We start from the raw sequence: 11,793 nt of genomic DNA, 5'->3' as shown, positions 1-11,793 counted from the left end.
TGTATACCAAATTTCATTCATTTATCACAACGCGATTGAGAGATATTGCAAAAAAATGATTTCCATTCCTCCCTCTTCAATGGGTCCCTGTGCCCTTAGGAAGCATTTCCGGACCCATGTTCATATGAACTTTTTTACTTAGTTTTGATCATAGAATCGGCCTGTTCAGGGTTGGCAACTAATTATGAGACACCCTGTACACAGATTCGGATATTGGTGCGTTTGTAACTTTTAGTGTTTGAATAAATTTAATATTTAGTAGTTTGATGAAAATGCAGCAGATTCTGAAGTGTCAGATTTTTAAAAAGAATATGGGCTCGATGTTAACAAATCTTACAACCTCAGATGTCAAACTGAATTCCGAAAATAGTTCAACTTTCTTTTGCCAATACTCTAGAGAGTGGTAAAAATAAATAACTGCCTAGAGCTACGACTTACACAATAATACTGTACTGTACTGCATAAATTAGTGTATTGATGCCCTAAGTCTAAGTTTACAATATGAACAAGATATCTCGAAAATCTTTTAAGATATCGCAAACAACATACATAATATCTATCATTTTTCAGTTCGAGTCAATCAAAATTTAACCACAAATAGAACTCAATAAATAATTCAGAATTGCCTTATAAAGCAAGGGTCTAAGTCTCACTGTACAGGGCCGTATTGGTTGGTTTTTAAAATCATATAATTTATAAAATCTTTGCTATGCTTATAACAAATCGACTCAAATTTGGTGTGGTGTTAACATTTGCACAATTGCATAATTTACTGTAAAATTTACAATATTTTTTTGTCAGTGGCGTAGGAATGGGTAGTAAAGCGGGTCTTTTTTATTCCAACTTGTACGCCAATTATCTAATAATCATTTGGGATTCATTTTTAGATTCCGTGGACAATTCTACATAAAAAGGTATACTTGTTGAAAATCGGTATAGGGTATGAAATGATAAGAAAATCTTGAATCCATTTTTTGATAAACACTAACTAATATTTCAAATCTTAAGAATAAAATGACAGTTCCTGATGACAGACAAGTCTATTATTGCCTAGTTGTTTATTCATAGCAATCGTTGTATACGGATACTGTAATGGACGCACAGCGCAGATGTAGGTGTAATTTTTTAAAGGAATTATATCTGTTTGAAACAAACGAACCGTTGAATGAGCAAGTATACCTATAATTGCTTTAAAATGACACAAATGATTTTAGAAAAGATGTCATTGAATATGCTGTCCACCGCACTGCAGCGCAACCAAAAATGAGCTCAGAGAAGGAATTCACCACATTACGAATGTAATATAACGAGCGTTCAAATAAAAACGTGGTCGAAGTTGTCTCTGACACATTGGACGTGGGGAGTAGCTTATAGCGACCAACTTAACCTCATTTCTCAACGAGCTGTATAGCAGCTGTCAGTTTCAATAACGTTAATGAGTATATAACTTTATTTTAAAGAATAATCGTGATAACAATAACAAACAATTAAAGGAGCTGCGGAAAGTGTCCCCCTCCTTGTTATAACAATAAATTAAAGCAGCTGCTGAAAGTGTCCCCCTCCTTGTTCCAAGCACTTTTCATACCTGTTCCTCAAAGAATTAAAGACATTTTCTAAGATGCTCGGGGTATTGTTAATTTCACGAATCTTGTCTATAAGTCGAGCCTGCAGATGGTTTAAATCAGGAATAGGCAGTTCAAAAATAGTGTTTTTAAGGTAAGGCCACAAAAAGAAATCACACGGCGTAATATCACATGACCTCGGTGGAAATTCATGTTCAGCATTGAGACTTATTAGTCGATTTTGGAAAACTTCCCTCAACATATTCATCGTCTCGCCTGCCGTATGTGCCCTTGCGCCATCTTGTTGGAAGTAAAAGTTTGTAATTTCGTTTTCTTCCAGCTGGTTAACAAAAGGAGCGATAATTTCTTCTCTATACCTTTGCGCAGTAAGAGTACCATTAAAAAAAATAGGTCCATAAATCCTCCTTCGATTGAGAGCACACCATACTCCAATTTTTTGAGCGTGTAGAGGGCCCTCGACAAAAAAGTTATCTGGTTTTTCAGAAGACCACATTCTCATATTCTGTGAGTTTACGTAACCACTTAAATGAAACCAGGCTTCATCAGAAAAAAAGGTGATATTATGAAGTTCACCGTAGTTGTTTAAAAACCATTCACAAAATACAGCCCGTCGCGGAAAATCAACTTCATGAAGTTCTTGCTGACAAGTTAAACGATAGGAAAACAAACGCAAATCTTTTTTTAACACTGTGTGGCAGGTACCGACTGATACTCCCACCATTTGTGATAAAACACGTACAGAAGTTCTTGGCGCATTTTCCATTATTTGTTGGACATTTTCTTTTAATTCTTCAGTCCGCTTTTTAGGTCGGCCGCTTCCTTCTTTTCTTGTTACACTGCCCGTTTCACGAAAAACATTAACACAACGCTGAACTGCACTTTGAAAAATTTTGTACTCAACAACGCCGGGAAATTGATTTTGAAATTCTATGAAACATTCCTCAATAGAATACTTCCATATTCCATCAATCTTGCGTCCATTTCTAAAGTAGGACTCTATGATAAACACTTTTTGTTCTTGAGAAAACACCATTTTAAACGCTTTTTAAAACGAAAATATTCAAATTGATAGCGGCGATATAGCGCTTTGACAGATGATGTTTAAGTTCATTTGCTATACGCTACGCCCTACGTCCAAATTTTCAGAACCAACTTGACCACGTTTTTATTTGAACGTTCGTTATAATACACAAGAGATTATATTTAAAATTTACTTGCCATTGTAGAGACATTATTTAATATTGTTTTGAATTCTAAGGTAATACGTGACATAATAATATTAAATTAATTTTTTTTTCCTATTCTTAAGAAATTAAATTTCTTATCGGAAGAATGGTTTCCCATTCAACTGAGATTTTCGGTAAAACGATACACTATATTAGGTCGTTGGCGTAGTAGTTGGGGTAAAAAATCCCGCTGTACTACCCATGTAAAAAGATTCTACATGGAAATTCTCGAGGAAATTCTACGGTGACACAAGGTGATATCGCAGCCCAGAGTATTATTACAAAATGTGCAGCAACTATATCATCATCAGAAGAGACGTCGTTTTAAACCAGAATTCTATTGCTCCAATAAATTTTGATAATTGTTCAAATTGTAATTTTGCCTTTAATAAAATTCCACATTTATTAGATTACTTACCTTCTGATCGCTAATTTGTAGACACGTACAAATGTCACAACAAATTCAGTAAAAGTGTCAAATTACTTGAGAGCACAACAAACACTTTACTAACGTTTATTATTCAGGTATTAAGATTTTCTGAAGAAAAATGATATAAAATTCTTAACTAAGAGTTTAATTATTAGTTGCTTAATAGATTTTTAATAATGACTGCTAATCCACTTTTTTTATAGAAAAAATATTCTTAAATCTCAAGTGCGAAGAATAGAAAAGATTATGATAAGATATTTTGATAAGATCTATAGACGAATTATTTCTTAACTTGGAACTGCATTCTCTCTAGATAACGATCAAAGTAAATAAAACTGTTCTATAATCTATTGGATAATACTATTTGCTAAGCTAAGCAATTAGCTTGAAAAATGACTATTAATAAGTACACGTTTTTGTTTGTACATAGGGTAAGTCCAAACCACATTAATTAAGGAAGTTAAATCACTTAAAGTTTATATGAAAGTGGATGAGAAACAATTTCTAAATTGTTTGGAGTTAATATTGTAAATTATCGCATAGTATTGGACAATTTTAAATATGGAAAGAATAACTTTGCAACATATTCTACGTCCCTAGTATGTATGTATATTGTTATATAACTTTGAAAATATGTACATTTTACCGTATACAAGAGTATACGGAGCGGGTGTACACGATTTAAAATTTTTCTATTTTTTTATATAAAAATCATAACATAATTTTTACAAAAATAAGTCTATAGGTTTAGCAGTATAACGTTGCGACAAACTTCCAGGATTGATTTCTCTTGTCAAATAATAAAAAAAAATAGGAACTATCAAAGAAGAAAGTTATCTGAAGTCAGAGGATCTTAGTTTGGATACTTCACTTCCAAATAAAATTGTTGTGAAATTTGCAGTTATTGAGAAATTAGAGCAAAATACCTAGCTGACTTTTATCTATAATTGGTCTATAAGCACCTAAAATTGTCATTCTACAAAAAAAAAAACTAGCACAAAAGTTTTGATGCGGATATGATTAACATCTTTAACATCCTTTTTTTAGCAGTTATAACCAATTACATTCCTCTTTATGAAAACGAACAGAGCCTTAATTTTTTATTACTGTTTGGCGCCTAAGATATAGATTATTTTTAATATTCATTTTCTGATTCATTTTCATTAATAACAATTTAAAGTCCATAAATCCTCTCAAGCATTATGGGGGATTAAAGCAATCTTATCTGTCTTCGTCGGAGATTAAGGTTGTGTACCTCAAGGTATTTATCTTGATAGACTTTATAAAATACCAAAAAATCGGAAAATTTGTATATGCATAGGAACATCTCATGGTTTTATCCGATAATCCCACGATTGACGGTAATCGTCATAAAGATTATAGTATAGTGCATGAGCAAAATCTCATCGTTATAGAAAATATTTATCATTTTATTATATACATATTTAGATTTATCTCTACTTATCACTTAGATGCATCTTATTAAAAAAAATGTATTTTACAATTTTATAGTCGTTTAGTGAAACTAGTGGTGTTCTGACATTCAACTGATAATAATTTGAAAAAAAAAGTTTTATTTGTTGATAAATACTAACAATAAAAGGTGTCGAAAATTTAAACACTGCTGTATTCTATTTATTTTGCAACAGTTCAGAATAGCGAAATGTATTTTGGCCGTATTTTATTAGATATTTATCTACAAAAGTGTAAAATTTCATCATTTTAGTCATCCAAGAGGAGGCTGCGTTGTTTCAAGGTTAACTGTGAAGATCAATTCGTATACAACGAGATCCGGTTTTTTTGACAATTATTTGGAACAGTGGAAAATTTTCACTTAATTAATATAACTTGTAATAGAAGTAAACTGTCAGTTATATCTAAATAATTAAGAACCCTTATTACATGGAACCAATTATTAATGTAAAATTAACATTTATACACAGTATTTCTTTTGCAAAGAAAACATTTGTCTACATTTAACCTAGTTTATCGTTTCCTCCAAAAAAAGACAACATCTTAAAAATTAACTGCTGAAAAAATATAGTTGTCATCCAAATTCTTCGAGATGTGTGAGTGATGATTTAAACCCTTATGTTTTTTAGAGAAATAAAAATAAGATCTTTAGTGAAAAAAATAAAAAGAGAAGTTGAATTCTATTTAAATAGATCCACAAAAATTACAGGACATTGACAAATTATAATGCTTCATAAAATGCCTAAAATTTCTGTATATTATCGAGTTAATTTAAAATATTAAGTGTGCAATTAAAATTAAAAATTACGGAATAATTTTTAAATTAACATAGATCCTAATATTAATTTGTAATCAGGAGTGTAGCTATACGGTGACATCTACTACAAAAATAATATTGATGTGAACCCCCTAAAATTGAGTTAAAAACAAATCGTACACTGTGCTTCATTAATCTTTAATAAGTCAATGAAAACTATAAGAAAGATTTTTGCGGGAAGATGAATTTAAACATTTAAAAATCATTATAAAAATAAGACATATTTCCAGGTTCTAATTTTCTTTCTACTAAAAGGTTTGAAAAGTTAATTATTGCGGAAATCAGAAGGTAGATGAAGGTTCTTGAGGTTAAGCTGTAAAGAGTTGCTAGATTTAGTCCATTCCTTATGATTTAATTTTAAAGAGCTCTTTGTACTGATGAGTCCTAGTGAGGCTAACTACTGAGGCTTACTCATTGTGATTACTTTTATATATTTACAGTTTGTATTACTTTTGGAAAATATTTTCTATTTTAAGTGCACGCGTCGTTAGGACATTGTTTAAACAGTTATCTCTTGAATTTTCTGTAAAAAATAATGGTAGTGTTTGCTATGATTTATTACTACTTTAACTACGCCACTGCATACAGTCAATAACTTTTAGCCAAATAATGCATGTCAACAATAGGTTATGTAACATTTTATAAATTATTTTGTTAGTTGTTTCACAGTACAGTGTCAGGTTATACTAGGAATTTATTTAGTTTAGTAAGTAATTTACGGATGTATTAAAATCAGTGGTCAGACGGTACTTTACAAAATCAAAATCCGATAGTATGATTAAGAAGTTGAAGATCATCATTTTTTGTTTTCCATTAAAAACATATTTAAGGTGATTGATATGCTACATTGTTTTAGAATATATGGTGTGATTCAAAACTTATCCAAAAAAAATTAGGATGTAGGGAGACTATTACAAATACAATTTTGTAAAAAAAAATCAAAAAGGGCAGTTCGAAAATTATTTAAAAATACACTTCTGCACGGCACACTATGAACGATTGGAACTACTTTAGTGTCAAAATCATAGAACTCTGGATAGAAAAAATATAAAAAGGTTTAGCAAGCGGTATTTTAAACGTAAAGGAATTACCTTTTAGGGAAAAATATCGAAAATGCGCTCGATTTATTAGTCTGCTTTCAGGGAACGTTTAAACCTCGGGTTTTTCATTTTTTTTCGATTTTTTCGATTGTCACTATTTTCCCCTCATCTGACTATCAAAAATTTTGTTCAGAAAGTAGATTAATAAATCTTCAATTTCCATTTTGGTAAAATTTATTTGACCTATTATATCTTGAGTGATTGGCATTCGAAAAGTTCAGTGGTCATAAATTTAGTTTCTAACAGTGTTATATCAAATTAATTTGTCCGTTTTCATTTCGTTCATTTAAAAAAAAAAAATTATTAAAGTATACATTAAATGTTGGATAATTTATTAAAGTATTAGACTGAAATATACAAATGTTTAGTTTTTAAAGATTTTTTTGGACTTCACTTAATTTTTACTTAAAAGGTGTCTCAAAAAATCTAAATATTTCCTTATAACAAGGGATATTTATCCCGAGATTGAAGCATGAATGTGTTTTTAGGGGTAATAGTTTTAGAGAAAAGATAACCTGACCTTACCTCATAATCGAGTTCAAAATCTTTTTCTCTGAAATAACTGATTTAATGTATGATATAAATTATAAACTAGAGTTTTCTTCATACCGATTTGGATATAAGGATACTACATTTGGATTAAATCATTTTACAGATAAAATGGCTATATTGGGGAAAATGTATATTTCTGAGTATATTATTTTTATTTTTCTAATTTTGAGAATAGTTAGGATCATCCAATCTGCATGAATGCATTTTCTAGTCGAAGTCATACTTGACCTACAATTACCGTTCAATTAGAGACATTATATTACCCTGAAAAGTGAAGTCCCGTATAATTTAATTTATCACACAAACAAGAAAAAAGTTCCATGGAAAGTTTATAATTTCCAAAATTAAAATTGTTTACGGTGTTACAATTACAATAAATTCCTTGTAATTCGGTACAGAGATGTCCCTACTACGATAACTTAAAGTAAGATTAAAGAAATTTTGTGAATTCTCAAAGAAAACCTATTTATATTTACATGAGGAAATTTTTTATATTAGTGGGATCACTCTTGATCACTGTTATTAATTATTATTTGTTAATCGAAAATTAAGAAGGATTTAATAGAATTTTTAAAGAATTAGAAAAGATTTTCACACAAGTTACACTTTTCGTAATTCTTTATTAAATACTTGGCCATAATTGGATGTTGAAAATTAGAATAAAAATTGAAGGGACCTCTAGACTTGTGAATATTAGATTCAGTAGCTAAGTATCCAAATTATTGAAATAAAGACGGCCGTATTATCCCTTGGGTTTTGGCAAAAATTTCAAAAAGTGACAATGTTAATAGTTATTTACATTTCAAGTTAACAGACATTTTCAGTGACTTACATTTTTAAATTGAAATTGAAAAATTTTAAATTTTAAGTCATCGTAAACAAATATTTTGCATAAAATTCGAAGTATAAAAAATACTACGTAGTTATTTCTTATAAAAAAACTCCATAGTGATTTTCCAAAAATAATTAAAAAAAAATGAAAATCGCAGCATGTTGTGGTGTACCTATTGGATTATTGTAGTAGGTTTAGCAACTGTATGTGAAATTAAAATCTTGTAATTTAAAAACAATTTTGAAAAGATATCCTGATTTTTTATAGACAACACTAGATAATTATTAAAAGTGAGAAACTGCAATAACAATAGCAACACAAAAAAATAACAGAGAAATTACAGATGTTGTTGTCCTTTTTATAAAATAAATGGAGAAAATGAATATCTTTATATGGATTTGGTTAGCGCCTTTTGATTAGCTTGTAAGTTTTTTCCACAGAAATAAGACAAAAAAGAAGTTACGTACTAATGCCGACTTTTCTCGAAAAAAATGATTGTATATCATTTAATGATGGATATCGACCTTGCAAATGATTATACAATTAATCATGCTGTTATAAAAGTTGTAATAATATTTAATTGTGCAATATTCTATAATTTGGATATCTAGGTCACATCGATTCTAATTGAAATTTATTACATAAACACACGATATGGGAAATACAGAAAATCGTAACGAATTGGGCAATTTCATAGAATGGCCAAAGTGACTAGTCGATTTCTAAAATAAATTGCTGATTTATCAACAGGTCTGTTGTAAAAAAAAATCTATTTTATCTTTGTTCTATATAAATAATTTCGAAATTTTCACCAAATACATTGATAATAATTCAACCCTATTTTAAAATTAAAATAATATAGTACACATATTTGCAACATATCATTTAAAACATAGTAGAAGTTGAATAAACAAGTTATGGATTTATATAAATCCTAGAGAGCTTAATATAAATTTGTGTTATACAAGGATTGATAAAAATAATGCCAAAGAATACAAAAATTATTTATGCATACAGGGTGTCATGGGATTGATAAAAACGGATTGATATTTAGAACACGGTAAAGTTGAAAACTTATATAGTATTTAATCCCCGTACACCCTGTGTAATAACAATTAAAGTAAAAATAGCAAGTAAATTTTTTTGACCTAATAAATGCTTTCTAGGGAAATTTAATAGAAGGTTATGATATGCTCATATGATGGTTTCTATATGGATCAACATTCTTGGGGTAGTACAATATTAGCGAACGTCTCTTAATAAGTCCTTGGACAATGCTTGAAGGCTACTAGAAGGATGTACCTACTATACTGTAACTTTCACCACGCGCGTTGTTAATTATGAGATGAACAGTTGTTACGAGTTTCGGAAACAGCAGAACATTTTTCTTTTTACTTGATACCACATAGGTACAATAATTATTACCGTGACCACCGTATAATTTATAATCGCTCCAGGGTATCAATTAGCGAATCTATTATACATATACGCAGTTTTTTAGAACTAGTAATTTCGCCATAAAATGAAATTATTGTTTTGAACTCTTCACAGTTGTTAAATAATTAAATTATAAAGCAGAATAATTTTTATATCCGATAAAAACGCACATCAACTTACCGGAGGCGTTGACCCGTGAACTTATCATCAACAAAAAGCCGATGATACTTCTGGACAGGAACCACTGACTCTGCATTTTGTTCCTCCACTACACATTCGTTACAAGTTAAATCTGAAGTATGCTTGCTCTTATATTATGTTATATAAAAAAGATTTTAATCACCACGGGGAAGTACTATGGAGTGACAGGAGAAATGGTCTATAAATTATTGCCTATTTGACGTATATTTTGCCGATTCTGTAGTAGGGGTTTATCGGTATCAGCTCCTTTGGAGATTTTATTCTATTTACAAATTTGTATTTTCAATTGTTTGTGACAGTACGAGATGGATTAAGTTCTTATACAAATACAGTTTAATCCCTCAACTTTTTCCCACGATTTAATATAAATGATTACTTTTTATTAGTTACAACCCAACTCCAAAATTTGAGGAATAGTTGTAGGTATACAATTAAAAGTAAATTTATTTCCGTTTTCAATTGATAAAAAAATATATTAATATTTATATTTAAATAACAAATAAATAATTATTTTTTAAATAATCCTCGGCATAAAACAATAAAATTTAATTTTAATAAAAATAAAATAAAACTTTTGAAGTAAGATTCATAACTGATTTATATCCTATAGGGTCTTCTCTTTTTAAAAGTACTAACTTTAACAGTTCATAGAGAACTTGATTTTGAATGAAAACAAGAAAGTTCATATGAACATAGGTCGTAAGTAGTTTCCATACCTAGATATAGGGTGTCGAATTTAATTTAATTTTATCTTTTTATCACCGTATTTAAAAAACAGCAAGTTATAACGAAACCAAAAAATAATGTTCACTAAAAATGACTTGCTAGATGGATATTACTTTTTTAAAAAAATAATTTCTACGTTTATGGATTATTTAGAAGTTTTATGATATTTTTCAAACCGCTGATCAATTTTAAATAAAATTAGTTGTCAAGTGCACAAATAAGTAACTGTCAGTGTTACATTGTAAATAAAATGTAAGGGCGGAGGAGGTTCTGTATCACGACTTGAACGGTCGCCTGACATTAATCCCCTTGATTATTTTATCTGGAGTCATATGAAACAGCAGGAAGGTCATTATTGCGTAGATGCCAGTTATGTGTTAAGCAGAAGACTTCTAATTTGTACATCTACTTTATTTTTTCTGTTTATTGCTATATTGTCCTGTAGTTACAGTTTGTTTTTAAATAAATAACACCTTAATAAATTTATCTTTATAGATGTCATAATAAATATTTTTCAGTTCAATTAGAATTTTGTGTAAGTGCACTAAAAGGGTTTCATTCTATGTATTCAGAACCGTTTTATTTTGACAGTTTTACAAGAACAGCTTTTCGTTTAAAATTGATCAGCGACGTTAAAAACGTCACGAAATTGAAAAAACACATAGGCATAAAAATTCTATTTAAATAAAGGGCATTGATTACCTGTCTACCACGCCACTAAACGTTGTAGTGAATCCTTTGTAGGAGACATTATGTCGCCACAATACATACTCAATATTTCTATTATACTGTTATTTTAGAAAGTGTTTTTAAATTATCTAAAATTATTTTTATTCTGTATCTTTTGTTCATAGAAAAATTTTTGGAATGAAGCCAATTCAAATTAATCATAAAAAATTTAAAATTTTAATCAAATCCAGAAATAACCCTACAAATTATCATAATAATTATTATTTAAAATAAAATTAGTTAATAATTCATTCGAATAGTACTAACGGAAAACATGTACTTGATATACCAGGTATGTCGTAAACATGTATGTCTGATATACAAGGTATGTGACATATACAAGTACCTATATGTCATAGTTTCAGGAGATTGTCGCTATGGCTATTTTAAACCAATAAGCTGAGTTGGTTGATTAAAGCCAATGATTTACAACATGCAGGGTGTCTAAATTTGAATAATATCACATTTATTCAAATATCTCTCAATATGTTTTGTTTTATGAAACTTACGTAAAGGTTCAGATAATTACAGGTATAAATTCACTAATTGGTACAGTTCATACAATATTTGTTAAGATAGAATTCCAAGAAAAGAATAAGCCAATAAAGTTCTGTTACAATTTACCGCGGCAGAGGCGTGCCTTGAAATTTTCTGCGTTATTTTCAGAATATTAAAATAACTCGATAC

General features: G+C 29.5%; 1 protein-coding gene across 1 annotated transcript in view; it reads right to left on the bottom strand.

Annotated features, from left to right (window-relative positions):
- The window catches only part of LOC108914844 (probable chitinase 10), a 34,344-nt gene extending 24,591 nt beyond the window's left edge, over window positions 1-9,753 (bottom strand). The window contains exon 1 of the mRNA XM_018720753.1: window positions 9,631-9,753. Within this exon, the coding sequence (XP_018576269.1) occupies window positions 9,631-9,706 (76 nt within the window). The 5' untranslated portion in view covers window positions 9,707-9,753. The remainder of the gene's footprint in view (window positions 1-9,630) is intronic.
- Between the last annotated feature and the right edge of the window lie 2,040 nt (window positions 9,754-11,793).

This window comes from Anoplophora glabripennis, unplaced genomic scaffold (assembly GCF_000390285.2).
Source record: "Anoplophora glabripennis isolate ALB-LARVAE unplaced genomic scaffold, Agla_2.0 scaffold979, whole genome shotgun sequence".
In the NCBI taxonomy this organism is placed as follows: domain Eukaryota; kingdom Metazoa; phylum Arthropoda; class Insecta; order Coleoptera; family Cerambycidae; genus Anoplophora; species Anoplophora glabripennis.
Note: the sequence above shows the minus strand (reverse complement) of the source record. Positions and strands in the feature narration are given on the sequence as shown.